The sequence below is a fragment of the Athene noctua genome, chromosome 1 (assembly GCF_965140245.1).
Source record: "Athene noctua chromosome 1, bAthNoc1.hap1.1, whole genome shotgun sequence".
NCBI classification, from domain to species: domain Eukaryota; kingdom Metazoa; phylum Chordata; class Aves; order Strigiformes; family Strigidae; genus Athene; species Athene noctua.
In genome coordinates, this window is record NC_134037.1 from 52615731 (window position 1) to 52634641 (window position 18911).

The following is an 18911-nucleotide window of genomic DNA, read 5'->3' on the forward strand; positions in this document are numbered from 1 at the left end:
ATTACTTTCTATATTGATATGATAATGGGTTTGGTGTTTAAGCATGCTTCCTTAAAATTCAGTGTTCTGACAGAGAATGCAGGGCATAGCTGAGGATTAAGATGACCAGAAATCTTTACAAACCTGTGAATCCCTAAATGCCTGCTAGGACTTTCTTGGAAGTCACCTGAGGGTCCTCATTGTGATCCTTCTTCTGGACATCTTTCATCTGAGGAGAGGCTGAGAGAGCTGGGACTGTTCTGCCTGGAAAAGGCTCACGGGGCGGGGGAGCTAATTAGTGTGTATGTATACCTGGTTGGAGGGATAAAGAAGAGGGAGCCAATCTTCTCAGTTGTCCCCACTGACAGGACAAGAGGCAATGAGCACAAACTGAAACACGTGAAATTCTATCTCAACACAAGAAAATACATTTTTACTGTGAGAGTGGTCAAACACTGGCACAGGTTGCCCAGAGACATTGTGGAGTCTTCATCTGTGGAGATATTCAAAACCTGACTGGACACAGTCCTGGGTAACCCACCCTTGGTGACCCTGTTTGAGAGCAGAGGGTTGGGCTGGGTGACCTCTAGAAGTTCCTTACAACCTCAACCATTCTGTGATTCTGTCATGACAGGAGGTAGACTACTGGAAGAGGTAGGGTGCTCTAGTAGTCTGGTATAGCATTTCTTGTGTTTATAGGTCACTTCATTATCATCCTCACACAGTAAAATTGGGGACTGGTCATGTCCTAGCTCCTTACACTCCTCCTTGTTATGGTCCCTCTGTGTGTGCTATGAACCCAAACACTTCCAGTGCTGACTTCACCAGTGATCATGAACTCTTGTTCAGCTTTTGAAAAACAAGATGCTTAAAGTCTGGAGCTGAAGAGTAGCTGCTGAAGCCTCTGCAATTTATCCCGTGGCTGATTTTTAACTCTGCAACTCTAAACATTTCAGATTCACTCTACTTGATAGATCAGTTATTGTAAAAATTATCTCTAATTTAGATAGTATCACAACCAAGAAACCAAAAGCATGATTTTTAAAGAGATTTCTCGTGGGCTGCTAGTGTAGAAACATTTGTAGTGATTTTTTTCCTTCCTTTACAGTCATTTTTAAGTTATGAAGAATGACTTTTCTAATAGCAAACCATCTGAAAAGAAAGTCCTCCCCTGGGTCTGCACTCTGCCCTGCTATATCTCTTTGTAAAATTTATCTCTGAGTAGTCTGTGCCACTTTTCTTTGATCTGAGAGTGAAGGTGAGGTGGTGAAGAAGATCCCAACACGATTTGGTGCTGTGAAAAATTAAGCTTCTCTTCCCTTTTCTCCTCTAGTTTTCTTGTGCTTTCTCTGGCTTTATCTCTTGATGTGGGCCTTTTGAACTCCAGCCATTGCACTTTATCTCAAGGAATATTTGTTAAAAGATGATGGAAGAGGTATGTTTAAACCAAATGCCTGGTGTGCTTATTCTTTGCCTTGCAGAATACTCCGGGGCCCTCTGAAGCTTATGGGACTTGAAATCTTTTCCTGGCCTGGGGTTCCCTGACAAGCAAAACCCACAACTCTCTGCTATAAATAAAAAAAAATTACCACAAGTCCTGGGACTCTAGGCATGTGGAAATCTCTCTGACACTGGCATCTACTTGTTTTATACTTTTTTTTTTTTTTGTCTTAGGCACTGTAGCTTGTGAGCAATTCAGCAGCAGCAACATCCTTGGCTGGGCACATGCTTCTGTGGATCTATGTGCTGTGCTGCTTGACCTCTGGACCTGTGAAACTGCTCTCTTGGAAAAAAAATGTCAGGTACAGAAGATTTTCTTGGTCTGGAAACTGATGTGCAATCAGTTCACTTCAGGTTATGTAAGGGTCCCTTTCAACATCATTTTCCGTTGTGTATTACACACAGATGCCAGAGCCAGGAACTGTGGGTGGTGGTATGGGTTTCAGATGCATTGGGAACATGGTGCTGGGCTGGGCGCAGAGGGTTGGAGCTGCTGAGTGCTGTGAGTTTGGTCCAAATGACCCCATGTAGTGGTTTTTGCAACAAAGGAGCAGAAATGCTCTTGTTGTCAGACAGCAGCCTCTGTAGGTGCTGTTCCAGGGGCTGGAAGCACTTTTGCAAGGCCTTGGGGAGAGTCACCCACCACTGGATAACTGGGAAGGATAATTGGGAAGGACCAGCCATCTCCAGAGCAAAACTGCAGAGTACATCGTGTCCCTCCTCGCATGCCAGGGAATGGAACAAATGCAGACTGGGAAGAATCAGGTCCAGCCCTGAGGAACCTGGGCTGCCAGGAAGTCCAAAATGCAAATTTTTCCTGTGGTCCTGGCTGTCCCTGATTTCTGGGACTGGTGCAGGAAACCTTTTATGACTGTCATTAGAACTGTTCTCATTGCATCTTTGTGAAGCCCATGGAGGAGAGACTCACTTGCAGGCTAGGCCCAGCATTTGGGTTACCCTTTGTCAGAGGGAACCAGAGAGATATTTTGTATGTTACAGCATAAAAAATAATCCATTTATTAATATAAACTATATATATATATGATTCTATATAAATTTATTTCTTCTTTGTTAGTTGCTCCATTTGAGGAAAAAATGCCATGATTTAATATGGATTTAAAAAAACCCCAAATAAACCAACACTAAAAATGTGATTTGTAGCTTCACTGCTGCCTATCCTGCGGGCTTTCCCATTCCTCTCTGATTCTAGTCATGTGTCTGTATTTTGCCATGGGACATGAAAGCATAGAGGGTTTCTGCCCAAAGACTTCAGTCTTGAAAGATGAAGATTAGAGAAGTTCAGAGGAAGGGACCCAGAGGAGCATGGTGAGTGTAGGAGCACTTGGAAGTGTATTCTAGGGAACTCACCAGTCCCCAGGACGGTGCTGTGAGTTTCAAGAAGCAGAAAGGAGCAGAGTCCACTTCAGAAGCAGGGAGAAATGGCACTAGTTGAGGTTGCCTTCACGCAGTTGAAATGTTTTGTTCTTAGTCCTGGAGTTACACAGGGCAGCTCTCAAAATAGGAATGCTACAGGGTGTTAGGGAATCTCCTGTGTACTGCTGAAGAGGCTTTAAATAGAAAACCTTTTAAATTAAAACAGTTGTATGTAGTTTAGGAAATGTAAGGCCACTCTCCCATTTTCTTAAAGGCGCTTTGTGTGATGGAGCTATATAAAATACTATCTAATTGCCTAGTTCACTAAGTTGCTGCTTTCATCCCAATAGACTGCTTTTCATTGCTGTATCATCATGCTTCCTCTGTGAATCTACCTTTTATTTTTATCACAGGCCTTCTGTATAAGGAAACTTGCTTTTTTTTTTTTTTTAAAGAACTCTCACAGTAGAGAAGAATGAAACTTCTACAGCAACAATACACTAATTCTCTTTCAAAAACCATCAGAGAGTGTATTCTAGAACTATTCTCACAGCCTAAATCTCTAGGCAGGATTGAATGTACAGATGTGCTGTTGCTGGAGGTCTTCCACTTTTAGCTGAAATTAAATGGAAGAGGGTCTTGCTAGCTTCATTTCCAGCTAGGATAGAGTTCTTTCTGAATGAGGAAACAATAACCCTTTGTCTAGCAGCTGAGACAGCTTAGTTTAGCCAATATAAAACTTACTTATGGCCTGTTGCTCAATCACACTGTCTTAGTTTCTTCCAGAACAGTTCAGGTCAGGCAGGCCTAAATCAGAGAAATTGACTGTTTCCATTGAAATCTGAATTCTCAGCTACTGAGTTACCTTCTAAGTCCTTCTGCATCTTCCTCTTCCACAGTCTTCTGGTCTCAGTGGGAAAGTAATGTGGGTGCTTTTCCACTTCTGTGTCAATGTAAAAGAGCTAGATGTAAATCATTTCACATTGACGTGACTGATTTGTTCGGAAGCAAGACAATTAATACTTTCAATCCCCTAATTGCCATCTGACCCGAAAGTACTACAATGTCACCTCGAGAGTTCACATGCTGTCATGCCTGGCACATTTGGTTTTATGTTCTAAGCTGTGGGTATTTGTAATTACAAATATTATTTAAATAAACTTTATAGCTATTCTTTGTAGAGGAGCCTGAAGAGAACATGTACCTTTGTACATCTTTAATTTAATCTTCAATTAATTTGGAGTTTCTCCAAAAAATGTAAAGTAACTGTGACAGTCATTGCCAAATGAGATAACGGAGAGTCTTTGATGAGTCTACTATGGGAAATCGAGTTTTTCAAAGGTATGAAACTAGTATATGTGGTGGAAAAGAAACAGCAAATGGATTAAATGTGGAAAGATGTAGGTGCTTTTCAAGTAGTAAGTGCATTGCCTTGTTACTTTTTTAAAGGAAAAATGTGTATAATAAAAAAATCTTCATGCTTCAGTACAAAAAACCCCGATGTTAACTATGCAAGATTTGGAAGAAATTTATCCTGTGGGCTGTTTATTCTATGTTCTGTTCTTGAGCCTTCTGATGGAACATGGAGTAATCCTGTGCCAGAAACAAGATGCCATACTGGGTTTGATACAGGTGGCAACCTCCATTTTCAGAAATCTCTTCTCAACAAAGAATGAATATTTGGGTGAATAAACACTTCTAATGTGCTTCTGAATATCTCTTCAGCTTCTAGATGTTTATTTCGAAGCTTACCAGCATGCTTTGGATCCAGAGGAAAGATTTGCTTTGGCCCAAGCAATAATGGACATCATGCATAAACGTCCACGGTTTGATCTCAAGCTTGACTATTTTGTCAACGCCTACGAAAATGAATGCATCTGTTTACAACTTCACCTCCAACTGCTGAGGGAGATAGTAAACCGACAGGTAAGTTGAATTGACACTATATCCATCTTGGGGAAGTAGGAGGTGAAATCTGGAATGAGAAGGTTAGGTTATAGCCTGCATGTGTTTATACTGTTAAGATACGTCAATACTAATTTAACAGTGAATTCTATGGATGCCTTGTAAGACCTGAAGCTCAAGAGCAGAAAGCTATCATCTAATCAACATCAGGAAGAAAACATTGGAAAGATTGCACAGCTTCATATGTCATGTTAAAAACACATCTGCTACCATTTGAGACAATTAGAAATAATAGTTGAGAGGTGTGGAATCTAAATAAAATTTTAATCTATATTTGTTCTGTAATGCAGTGGATAAGGAACCAGTCCTGTTTATAGTAAGAGAGAAGGGACTTTAAAAAGAGTATAAAGAAATCTTTCACTTTAAAGTGCACTTTGAAAAGCAGTATATTTCCGATAGCTGTGAATTCCTGTGCTAATAAATAAAGCACAACATTTAAAATCCTTGCATTTTTCCTCTGGTTTAAAAATCTGCCTCAGCTTTACTGTGTATCCTGCCACAAGATATTTTCTTTCTCTGAGCTTTGATTTCAGAGGCTGCAAGTTGGAAGTTTAATCAGCTAACCTTCGTGACTTGGCTTTTAGTCCACAAGCAGAAGTTTGGGTTTCGGCACAAGAGGTTCCTGTTGTGCTGCTGTTGCCACTAATGCTACTATATTGCTAGGAATAAAAATGAACTGTTGTCAGCATTGTTGGAGCTCGAATTTTGTTCTGAAGGAATATGAAAGATTCAAAATAATTTTAGCAGGAATAATTCAACTAGAGTGGGTACATATATAATTGACTTCAAAATTTATATATATATAAATAGAATTTCTTGCAGCTTATGTTTAATTGAAGAATAGTTGGGTTTGCCTTGATTTCTATCTATGTGTGAATTTTACTGGCTAATGTCACTTGTGTTTATTGCTGAGTTTTAGATAGATGCCCAGAGGGAATACGTCCACAAGATTTGGCGGGAAGGTCAGAGAGGTGGCATCGGTGAATTTGAACTTCCTTATAATGTAATTACTAAGCAGCCTATCTCTCTTAACACTAGCTGGTGAGTAATTACACAGTTTTGTTTTTCTAGAAAGTACCTCTTTCTGTTCTAGTTTCTGTGATTGATTGTAAAAATTTGGGATCCTGCACCTGAAAATAAGACTATTTGAAAAACTGACAGGCTTAAGGTGAATCAAGCAACAGATAAATGTCTTGTGCTATTTAGATAGGCAGAAAAACGTTTAAGGAACAAAAGTAATTCCTCCCCGACTGCCTTTGCACGGCACTTCCATGACAGTGGATGTAATACTTGTATCTTGCAGTGCACTGGGACATTAATATTCCCATGGGTACGAACTATTAAACATTAATGATGAAAGTAGGTACTGAGGTTAGCCTCGCTTTAGAATGGCTTCATCAGTATCCTGACCTGACTTCACAACTTCCACTCCCTTTTGGACACAGTCTATTCCTCTTTTCTAGCACAACTGTCTGCCTGGATGTGCATGTACTCTGTTATCACATGTGGACTATTACGTGCAGAGCAGACCTGCCACGTGTTCCCCATGCTGCATCTGTGCAGCACTGTGGGTTATGTGAAGGGTTTACATAGCAGCTAGTACACCCCCAGAAGCCAAGAGCTCCTTTGCTGCTGGTCCCTTCTGGTTTCCTGCAGCTGTCTCAAACCCCTTGGCCCTTTCCTCCCCTGACACACATTTCGATTTTGTGTTGGTTATCTGAGGACTTATTTTCAACTGCAGATGGTTTTAATGGGAGGGCATAATAGACATGAAAATGCAGTTAATAAAACATGTCAGCTAATGAAAGAGAATTTAAAACATTTTCTGTTTTCATTAGCAAATGAGACTACTTAGATGTGTTCCAACATAATTACATTTATTAAGGCTTCAGTTCTATTTTCAGATCTGATGATTGATTTCTGATGTGCACTAAAGTCATTGCAATTAACTATTGCAAATTAAGCAATTGCAAGGTTTCTTTATATATACAATTTATAAAAGCCTTATTTGAGAGCTATTTATTCTTTCTTTGTTTTTGTTGTTTTTAAGTCCTACTTTGAAGAACATTTATTTGCTGGAGTTTCACCCTTCTCTTGGTCTGATGTGCTTGATCCCCAAAGCTCTTGAGTATATCTACCAGGAATTCTACAGCATCTGCAGACCAAAAACAGCCAGTAAAGCAAGCAATCTAGAAAAACAAGTACTTCAGCTAGTAGTTGATGAGTGGCTAACTATGCAAAAACCAGAAACTTTATACAGCTCTCAGATTAAAAAAGATGTAAGTTCCATTTTCATATTAGTAATGACTCTTTAAAGCAGGATGACCAAGAGTGTGATCTTGCTAGTACATTTACATTTGATGGTTAAAGTTCTAGCCATGTGATTCTTAATTCAATTATTTGCTTATGGTTTGTGAAGATCCATTCCATTCACCTTTATAAAAAGATTTTTTAATGTAAATAAACAGAGAAAGGTAGAACACTTGATCTCATGCCAGTATAAAGTAGGAAGAATCAGTTTAATGAGAAGGAAAATATACACACTTAAACTGACATGAGATCATGTCAAGTCTTCAGGTTTTGTTTGTGTGTGTCTACAGTCTGCAAAAAAGAAAAAAGACTGGACATTAAAGCAAATGTTGTTATAGGTGGAACCGGTTATTACTGTAATGTCCACCATTTCCTGGTGTAGGACTCTGAATTTGGTTGGCTATCATTTTGATAAATGCTAATTATTGTGAATGAAATTATTGATGCTGGATGTCTCTATCAGGTTAATTTTTTTTTTAATGGAAAAGAAATTATTTTATCTGTTTTCCCTATAAGACTGTGATACAGCTATGCTTTGGAGCATTACATTTCAAGTTTGGGGAGGCTCATTAAGTAGTGATATGCTGTGCTTTCATTCCTGCCAAGTTTGGCCAGTGTAAACTAAATTAAAATACGTTATTGCAACATGTTCAGTAGGAAGACATTATCTGAAGTTTCTGTGTGCCCTGGTATATCTATAACCTTTGGCAAATCAGGACTTTCCACTGTCCCTTCAATAATAGCTCTGGTCTAAGTGATCCATGTTTGATTTGGCTCTAAGCACTGAAAGTGAGTTCAAGTTGCTGTTAGCCTGCACTGTCACTCATGTTGCCTTCACTGGAGGCAGCGGAGGAAGCAGGCTGAGCAGATTGCAGGGGAGACATGGCAGCTCCATTACTGGAGCATGAGCTGGGCAGGAGCACAGAGAAAATACAGCTGTCTTGGTAAGTGGGATGGCAGCTAGTATATAGGAATGAAGACTGGGGTAGATGAAAAGCTGGGAGACAGAGACTAGGACTTAAGACCCAGCACGTTCCTTCCTTTGGAAGACAAAGATATGTGGAAAAAAGTGCACTGCAGGTTGGGGCTGGGACAAGAAGGCACCTCGGGTGGGGGTGGAGGGTTGTGAATGGTTTGGTAAAGAGAATAGATCAAGTTGTGCAAAAGCACTTATAACAGGACTTGTAGGGAGTAGGGGTGAAAATTAAAAGTTTGAGGCATGGAGACAACTGGTTAGATGAACTGGCCTACAGCAAAACCTAAGAATTACTTGTCCATCATCTCTCTGCTGCCAATAAAATCCACTGACAGTGTTCCACTACTTTGTTGTCTACTGCAGATCACAAACAATTCTTTGCTTTTTAAATTTTAAATCCTAGAAGTCAGCAGCAGAGTTCTGTGATGAGTCTTGCAGTTATTCCACTGCTGTTGCCAAGGGGGAAAGGGAAAGGTTTTGTTGTGTTTACCCATTCCTTTTCCTCCAAAAGAAGCTGTAGATGAGACAAACACATGCAAGCAGGCAATGTTTAGAAGATGCTAAGGCTGTAAAAGTCTGACATTTAAATTTTAGGAAATTTACTTTTGCTGCAGCAGATTTAATTTGGCTTCCTGTTGCATAGGCATGATGATGCAGTCTCTACATGATCACATATTATTTTTCTTTATGACTTGGTGTGCTAAAATCAACATTTCTGTCCTTCCTGGGCTCTTTTTGTGGCCCTGGACCTCATTCTTTCATGTTTTTCCAGTCCTTCACTAGGGACAGTTTTACAAGATCCAATTTTTATTCCCCATCTGACTTCCTAAGCATCTTTCTACTTCATAATATACAAATAACCCAAGGGTGAGGTACAGATGCTGCCAGCTTGGGCACAGGTGATTTTCCCATGTAGAAATATCAGAGGCTGTATAAAAAGAAAAGTGAATTCTGGAATTACAAGACTAAATGATCCCTGGGAAGCTGTGAGATCTTTCTTGCTCACCCCAAGCCAGGATCAGCTAGACTTATGTTATTCCCATGAGATAAATAGCTGACCTGTTCTTAAACACATCATGTGATAGAGTTTTTCAAGCAGTCTGTTGTAGTGTTGTAGTACTTCACCAGCTTCCCTTTAGCAAGTTCTCCTTAAAGTCTAACACAGGTGTGCCTTGCTACAGCCTAAGCTTGGAAGTAGGGAAGGTGCTATTCTCCTTGTAGCAGCTCTGTGAAGAAGTACATAAAGATGGGTTGTCCTGTCCCACCCATCCAGAGTCATAGAATTACAAAAGCGCATTCGGGAAGAGGGACAAAATAAAAAATTTCACAACTTCTGACACTTAACTTTGGGGTGTTGCTTTTCAACCTTTTTTTTTTTTTTTTTTTTCCAGTGTAGCTGTGAAGGTGTAGCAAATGGAAGGTGTTGAAATCTAGACTTTTATTACTAATAACTGCATGGCTGGGTTCAGATTTCCTCATGGTCTGTGTGATTCACTGGTCATAAGCAGCAATATGTGAAGCCGCTCAGCTATAACAGTGGCCACATCTATCCCATCTGACATGATGGGATGAGCAGGGTGGTACAGCTGTGTAAGTGTGACAGGAGCATCTTCTGCACAGAGAGCCAGGAGTTGCTCCCGCCCCCACTTCCCCAGCACAACAATCAATGAACCATTTTCTTCTTTATAGCTCTCCACATTACCAAGCTGCACCTTCTGAAAATTTTTCTTTCCTGGGGTTTCTGCTCTTTTGGAGGCTTCCACCATCCCAGTAGAAAAGGGGTCCAGCTTTGCCAAGTTAGCTGACCATATGGGTTTGCTGTCCCCAGTTTGGGAGCATCATACATACAGTGGCATGTGTGCTGGGATCTGCACACTCTTTAGAGGAGGAATGGCCAGCTAGTAATAAATGAACCAAGTTACGCAGCCCCTCCTTTAGAGAGGTGTCTATATCTGAAAGCCTTCTGAATGTTGATTATAATAAAAAAGGCAAATGTGTTAGATATAGAAAATAAATAAAATAAACTTTGTTAAGTCCTTCGAGTAAAGCCACAGGTTTATGGATTCGGTGTCTTTACCTTTGAAGCAAGTGGCAAAACAGCAGTGTATTTTTAGGGGTGAGGATAGATAAGGGTGGGCACAAATCTGACCTTACATATGTTACAAATCAGAAGCCACTCCAATCATGATTTACTCCAGAAAAAGAAAAAGGAGAATGGTCCCCTAAAGTATTTAAAGATCTTTGTCTTCCGTATGTAAATGATTTACCAGTTTCTTTTTTTTTTTCCCCTTTCTTTGCAGTTATTTGCTGAGGTACTCATGGAAGACCCTGTGATGGTACAAGAGATTGCTTTATCACTATCAGAGGTGGGAACAGATGAAGAAAAGAAGACAGTCAGAGAAAAACAGCTCTTTATCCTGGATTCCTTCTCCACACTCCTGGAGCTTGCCACGCTCCACCATCAGCTGATAGAGGCAGCGGTGGAGAGTGCACATTTAGCCAGGTTAGTGGGTCAGTAGTGCTGTTTGAGCTATGGTGACCTCAGAGAGGTGTGGTTTGTAGAGGAAAAGTAACTTCTTTTAAATAGACCACTTACTGTAGCTGGGAAAAAAAAAAAAAAAAACAAACAAAAACCACAAAACCCCAAAGAAAGGGAGAGTGCCTGCATCTGTGTTGTGGGAGAGATGTTTGCTTGTTACATGGAGATGGAGTCTACCTGGGGTTTGCAGATGTTCTTCATTAGTTTCAAAAGTTGAGGTCATGCTGCTCCTCAAAGCTTAACAGGAGAGACCCTTTCCTAAAATACCTAAATTTTGTCAAAAGGAGGAGCAGGAGGAATTCATTGATCAAATGAATACAAAGATGCCTCCTTCTTCAGTTTTACACAGAGGATTGTTTTAAGCTGCCTTCTTACGAAGAGTAGTGCAATATAAGTAAAGGCACACAAGAAGTACAGGCTTTGTTCACTACCAGAGGTAGGAAAGCATAAGAATTGTTCTAGCTATGCTGATTGTTACAACGATAATGAAATCATCTGCAGGAGGGAAGTCAGTGTCATGCATTTATGGAGTTATCAGCTGGAGGAGATGACAATTTGTGCAGGAAGACAAAGATAAGGACTGAGATAATGGGGAGCCTACAAAGGGTAGTGTTGAACTACTGGCTTGGAGGCAGGTTACTGATGAAATTTCTATTGTAAAGCTCCATATTTCTTGACATTTTTATTAATGATTTCAACAGAAAACATAAGAGGGTGTTATTAAATTCAGTACATTATAGTGCTGGCAGATATGGAAAATAAATAGAATATCTTACAGGAAGAACTCACGGTTCTAAGGACTGGAGGAGTGGTGATAAGCATCAATAACACAAAGCTTAAGGTTATGCATAGTAATAGGAAATTCTCCTGTGAACTTTGAGCTTATTAGTTGGAGAAAGAATTGGGTGTGTAGCTGGTCATGGGATGGTTGTAAACTGCCAACATATTGCAACAGTGAGGGGAGGAAAACCATTATATCTCACTGTGAATCAGGCAGTGAGTTCTGTAACCAGTAAAGAGAGGGAGAATTGATGCTGTGTACGTGATTCTGGTGAGGCCTCACCTGGATTATTAAGTGTAATTTGGAGATTTGTGTTCAGGCAAGATAAATTCAGATTGCAATGGGAGCAGAGATGATCTAATAGCATGCTGAGGGGAAATAGAAAATGCATTTTACAAAGGCAAATGAAATATCTTGACTTATTTATCCTAGCAACATGAAGGCTGAGAGAAGATAAGATTGTTCTCTATAAATACACCAGGAAGATAAGCACCAGGAATGAAGAGGACCTATTTAAGCTAAAGGCCAATTTTGGCAGCAGAACAAATGCATTTAATCACTATGAATAAATTTAGGCTAGAAATTAAAAGGGGATTTCTAAGAATCAGACAACGGAGTTCTGGAAGGAAAAGAGCAAAGAGTAGAAAACTATGAGTTTTAAAATGGGGCTTGATTAATTTATGAAAAGGATTTGTGGGACATGATTGCTTGCAATAGCAATGATGATTGTGTAGGACAGGTGACATTCCAGTCATGGTTTTTCTTGGTCTTAACCCTTTCTCTAGCTTTCTTCTTGAAAATTACAGTCCATATCAAAAAGTCAGCAGCATTTATTTTCAGCAGCTGAAAACCTAGACATCTTTAAGACATGTGAGTCATGGTCATTCAACTTAGTTTGGTGGAAAACCTAATTTTCTGTCACAACTCATTTCCATTAAAGTAGGAACTTCTTGAACAGCTATAAATTGATATCTGGAACTTTCTTGGGCAAACTAACAAACCAGTTAATTTACTTCAACTCAAGCAATTCCATGAAGCAAGAAGGTCTCCTGTCTTAGCAAATTGTGTTTCTTGTTTGGATATTCAGCTTTCTAATAAAATACACATTCTAGTTAAACTTCTTCCACTGGGGTTGAGATAACTCTCTGTGTTCCTTCACTCATACACATACACATACACACATACATTTTCTGGTAATTAATAAGGGGTAAGGTTACACTGCAACTTTTCACTTAGCTAAAAAAATCAATATCCAATCACCTTTTTTCATGAAACCTGGAGGAATTAAATATCTTTAAAGCCCTGTCTCTGTGTCAGATTTCATTAATATTCACCAAATGATTTATCCAGAGGATGGAGATGAGCAGACTGGATCATTACGTGGATGCATTTCTTCTGGGAACAGGGCTATGAGGGTATACTCATCTGAGGTTTTATGCTTAGAAATCCCAGAAAAGTAGCAGTAAATTGTCATTTTCCAGGATGGGAAGTCAGTGGAAAGTTATGACAAAAAGTAAGACTTCATGATGCGTATGTAAGGTCATTAAGCATAACATATCTTAATAGAAGATGGTTAAGTCTAAATACCAGTATAAATGTATATAGTTTATTCAGTGTGACATTTTGAGGGGCTATTTTTACCTCTTCTTTTGATGTGATGAAATTCACAGTTCATTGTAATATGAACTGTTGGACACTCAGGTTCAGACTGAAACATCAGAAAAATTAGTAAACTTTTTTCCTGCTATGAAGAGTAAAATGAAGTGAGTGCACCCACATTTGTGGATTCCTCTACCTCATACCATAGTTTCTATCAGACTTTTGGGGGGGCACCTGCCAGAATTATTCCCATTACTTGCCTGTCTCTCCATTCCCAGAGTGGAAGGTCATTCACATCTAGAATACACATTTATGTTGTATGTACTGTTCCTTACAGATCTTGTTGCTTCTCTTTGCTCCTCAGTGTTCCTCAGTATTCATCGTCTTCCATCTGATGAAAAGGGACATCCTTTGGTAGAATAATAGAGCTAGACAGTGCAGCTTTAGTCTGAATTTTGCTTGTATCTAGTTGTTTGACACAGTCATCTTTTTAATATTTTTTTTCTATTTTTTCCCTTTGCTCAGTATTAATAAGCTGATTTGTGTGCTAATGTCTGTTCCATACGGGCTATTATATGTCTATACTGGTCAACTAAGAGAGCAACAAAGAGAGCTCTTTGTTTTAAGACCTTAGAGTTGATTTTGACTGTGCTCCATATGATTATTGGTTCATGCTCATGGTGTCTTTCATATATTATTTTGTCTCCTCCCCTCTTCTTTCCCTTACTTAGCAGGCAGGGAATGCTATCTCATTTTAAAGGACAAAGACCCATGTCTTGTAGGTCCTATTTGTGTCTTGATCACATTCTCATGACATAGCTTCTCTGTGACCTGATTTCTCGACTGCTAAAACATCTGCCTTAGATGTTAGGAGGAAGCAAGGGAGTATCTTATTCCTTTGCAGTCTGTATAAAAAGGTCAAATTATTTCTTTTTAACATCTTACACTACATGAGAAGAGCCATCACAGGCCAGATCAGTGTTTCTCTGCTCTTGCACATGAAGGAGTGCAGGGACAGATCCATAGGGAGGAAATATAAAAAGCAAGAAGGTGCCCAACTTCTGACATTTGATGCTTTAGAGATTTCCTGAGCTAGTGGTCGCATCTAGACCATGTGTTTACTGTCTGCTGATGAACTGTCCTTACAATTTGTTATACTGGGGAGGTTGTACTGGGGTTGTGTCATACTGGGGCTTTCTAGAATAAATGTTTCTTAGGTTATGAAATCACTGTTTTAATGCCAAGAATGTGTATGAGCTCTGTTTGTCTATTGAGTCTTCCTGTCTGGTAGTCAGACCTCTTTCCAGTTTCTAGTCTAAAATAATATTCTTCACCTCTCTGCCAAATGCAGTCCTTTCTAAATAGGAACATTTAGGATATTTCCCTTGATTTTCCCTTATGACATTGTAGACTTGCAACTTAGTGTCTTTTGTTAGTAAGTGCTGACTGTGTCAATTGAATAGGTGATAGTAAGCAACCATCTGTATACCGTAACCTGGTTACATTTGTTTGCTTTGTATCCATCATACTATTTCAGATGCCAAGAAATGTTTTAAGCTGAATACAGATATCTCATTGAAATTAACCTGATGGTTGTAGGTTTCTAGATACCTACTGCCCACAGCAGGAAGAAAGGTAATTTTCCAAATGCATCCATGTGGTTTTGTTTCTAGGTTCTATAAAGCTTTTGCAATGGAAGCAGGTTTTGGGGAGTTCCATTTGTATCTGAGGCCTGTGCTCTTTGAATCCGCATCTCACAGGGAGAAAGCAGACCATGTCCCACCAATATTCATTACATCTCTCCTGGAAGATGGCAGCTGTGTTGACAGGTAGACGGAACTTTTCTTTGTGTTTCACAGGGCATAATCTCTTCAGATTGGATGGGATTAAACCTTTAGTCTTCTTAGGCTCACATATAAACCACAAAAACTTCAGTGTGTAAAATACATAAAATTACTCAGGCAGAAAATTTAAAATGCTGCATGATTTGTTCCCTTTTCATATAGAGTCTGGGATTGAATATTGCCGATTTAAAGCTGTTGAGCAGTGAAAGTGAGGAGACACTGAATTTGTGTGGAACGCTGGCAATTTTGGAATGAAAGTGCATTTTCTTTCAAAGTGAAGGATGTCTAACAGGTCTGGCCTGAAAGTGATTGCCCCAAACTCCATAGGTAGCAAAATGGGACCTCAGAAACGGTTGTGAATAAACTCTTAATTCTGTGCACAAAGAAAGCTTATTCTCTTAGAGATATACTGCACTTCATGAAGTGACATCTTTGACCTTTGTCACTCAGTGTCACTCAGTGACTACTGGACCCAATCTCTGCACAAGGAAAAGGCTATTTATTATCATCCCTTTTCCTCTGGGGAAAGTGACTGGAACAAGTAGATTTTTCAGTTGCCGTGATATACTCTTTGAAGAGTTGGTAAATATGTGTGTGTCTACACATACATAAATACAACCATTTGTGTCTGTGTTTGTGTGTATTTCAGATCAAGGTTTAGGAGGAAGAAAGGAAACAACCTGTGAATTCTCTTACTGGATTCAGGGAGGGCATCCTGTCAGTTGTTACCTATGGCTAACATGGGCAGCAGGGCTCCCTTCCAACCTGGACATCTACCACCTGCAGCCCAGTGCTTTTGTGTGCATCCCAGTCATTTGCCTACACCCTAACCCTACACCCACCCTGCTGTGAAAGTTGGGCTGTTCCAAATGAGTTTAGCAATTGCAAGCAACCTGGAATGAAACTTCAGCTGCTGATTGAATTGGGTCAGTGAAGGACATCAGACCCCAGAAGACAGTACAGCAGCACAGAAAAACACATTAGAAACCAAGCCTTGAAACAAGGCATGATTAAACTGAACGGGCATATTTTTCACTGGTTTAGACTAAGCTCATCTAGGAGATGCTAATGAATCATTGTAATGTCAACCGCAAAACATCATGGGATATATTCTTTTTCTTACAGAACTACTTCTGAAAACTAAAGCAACATCCTAAATTAGGGACTAGTGTGTCCAGTTCCATTATGTGTTCTAAATTTAAAGGGGGAAAGAAATTAAAAATATTTCTGAATATATCACTATTTTCCTTTCATCCACAGTTTGGCTTCTTTCTCTGTCATACTCCATATTTATAGATAATTCTGCTTTCATTGCAGATATATTCCATCTAGTTTACCATTAAGCATCCAAGGAATTGACAGTCATATTGGAAAGTTTAGTTTCCGTACAAGAGATGGTGTTATGCAGGTGAATTACTCAATTTGCAGAATAAGCAAAAAAATGTGTATTATATTATTATTTATTTGCTAGAGTATGAAAGGGCCTCATTCATGTGTTTATTAGACTATAAACTTCTCTATAGTTTGTCTTTCTCTGAGTGGTAATATGATCTGGTCTACTGTTTCATAATTAACTTCATAAAATTGCACTGAAAATTTGATCATTAATGTGGTTTAAATCAGGAATCCTTACTGGTATTAAACTCTTTAAGTCAGCAGAGTTTTGCTTAAGAAACTTTGTTAAATAAATCGGGATGCCTGTGTGTGTCCGTATACACACAGTAACAACATCTGGTATTGAGAGTTCTGTAATGAAAGAAAACAACCTTAGTCTTCAATGCTGTTTTCCATACTTAGTCATTTCCTCTTTGTACAAGTGTATAAAAACAGTATCACAGATTACCAGGCCATGGAGATTTCTTCTTTAAAGCTCTCCGCAAAGTCTTCTTCTTGCCATCAACTCAGTCATGACCCGTACTCTGCAGCAGAGTGGCATGTAATTAATAATTTGCCAAGGAAAAATAAATATGTTTTATTTGGTATCTACTCCTTTTCCAGCCTCTTTGCACTTGGCTGTGCTGTTTGACACCATCCTGCTCTACAGAGTGGAGTTGAGCTCTCTAACTACAAATGAATGAGAAGTTTCCTTGATCTCTAGATTTAGTCTTGTTTCAATGATAACAATGGATACAAATATAATAGAATGCTCCCCTTACCCCTCCTTTCATTAAATTGAGCTGCTGAAATGCAACAAGACAGAGAGTGTTGTCTGTAAAGTAACCCGTCTTTTAAATGGCAGAGGAAATGCCTAACATGTTGTTTTCCCTCTCCTTAGCTCTTGTGTCCATCTGGAATAAGGAACATGCAACTTATCTTGGCCTGTCAGGTCATTCAGAAAAATGCTTTTTTGGCAGCTGTTCAGCAAGCCTCCTTCTGTTACTTGGTCCAGCCTCCCCATACCCTGGACTTAAAGGTTAGTAGCATCTTCTTCCTCACATTGCACCAGTAATAATGGGTTTTGTCAGAGTTAGCCCAAAGAGGGGATCTGTTAATTCTGCTTGTAATCAATTGGATAGCTGTCCTGTGCAATACTTGGAACAGCATCACTGATGACTGCAGGAACTGCAGCGATTGTGTATTAGCATATGACATAAAAATAAATGGGGTCATATCAGTGATTTATTTAAAGTCTATTAGTTGGGTAAGTGATGAAGCATAGCTAAAAATATACCTCAAGAGAGAACTGAAAGAGATTGGAGATTAATTGGATTCAAAAGGCCCAGGTGAAATCTTATAGCCTGTGGTATGCAGTAAGGCTAGCAATCACAACCTGACCTTGAAATATGCATTCTTCTGGGATGGCAAAACCATCAGTTCCTGCTGCTTTCATTTGCCCTGTCTTCTGAAAACAGAAGTACGGTCAACGTATGGTCAACACTATTTCCAGTGGGAAACAGTCATGTCAGCCTGATGCCATAATGCTGGTTCAAAAGCTACCTGCCAGGGTCATCAAGCAATTACTGTTACTCATCTTATATTTGGCTTTATTTTTATTTTTGTGTGTGTTTGTGTGTGTGTGTGTGTTTAATATATGGTGCTCAGGAGCTACTCTTGCTTCATACATGCTAAATTGCTGTAGGGCTCTGTGTTGCATTTTCATACACGGTTATTGTGTCTCTTGCAGAGACAGCTGCATTACAATGATGAGCTAAGTGGCCTTGTATGCAATTTTGAATTCATAAACAAATAGATTCCTTAAGGCTTGCCTTGTCTCCTCTGTGCTTATATTGACATGTCTTACCATGTTCCTTGGGACACCTCATCCATCCCCTCTCAGCCCCTTCTTGCATCCCCAATGCTCCCCATACCCAGTGCCCTGCCACCAGGCAGTATCCTCAGCTCATTCCTGTGCATGGGAAGCGCCCGTCTTTTGCTGGGCAAGAAGCACCGTGTTTTGTAGCAAGTCTGTAGCCGTGCATGTGCTGACTGCCTGGCTGTCATACTGGGAGCTCAGCTGGCCACTGCCTCCTGGGACCCAAGCAAGCCAAGCAAAATGGCTAGGGATCAAACTCTCCTTGCCTTTTCCCTGAGCAGGGGGTTCTCCTCACTAGCTGAATGATGATTTTGCAAAACTGGAAGGAGCTTTATACCCTTGAGATCTCTGTACTTATGTCAAATGTATTTAAGATGAGTCAGATAGTTCAAAAGTCGGTAGAGATGAGTTGAAACTAAAATGTTTCCTGTGTGACAACAGTTTCTTTCTGAGTTTAAAAATGAAAAAAGAAATGTTATCATAACTTCCCATTGTCTCATTTAGGGTCACTCAGAGCTGCAATGTGAAGAGGAGATGGAAAGACATTTCATACAGCTGGGACATGCAAGCTTCTGAGCATGAATTGCTGTTCCTACAGCAGTGTCCTATACACTTTCTTTCCTTACACCAGAGCTGAATGTAAGGGAGGTCCTAGGGCTCACACTCACCCCAGAGACTGTGAACAACACCAGAACAAACTTGTTTCACCAGTGCATGGTTTGCATTCTAGCCCAACACAGGCAGGACAGTGATTCTGCACCATAGAGTTGAGATCCGTTGGCCCAAACAAA

The 18911-nt window shown here is 39.7% G+C and overlaps 1 protein-coding gene across 1 annotated transcript in view; it reads left to right on the top strand.

The window, feature by feature from the left end:
- LOC141954983 (uncharacterized) overlaps positions 1 to 18057 on the top strand; it is a 39058-nt gene extending 21001 nt beyond the window's left edge. The window contains 9 exon segments of the mRNA XM_074895064.1: positions 1685 to 1781; positions 4579 to 4779; positions 5738 to 5859; positions 6869 to 7097; positions 10405 to 10607; positions 14697 to 14852; positions 16185 to 16275; positions 17143 to 17280; positions 17992 to 18057. Coding sequence (XP_074751165.1) covers positions 1685 to 1781; positions 4579 to 4779; positions 5738 to 5859; positions 6869 to 7097; positions 10405 to 10607; positions 14697 to 14852; positions 16185 to 16275; positions 17143 to 17280; positions 17992 to 18057 — 1303 coding nt within the window.
- The last annotated feature ends 854 nt before the right edge of the window (positions 18058 to 18911 follow it).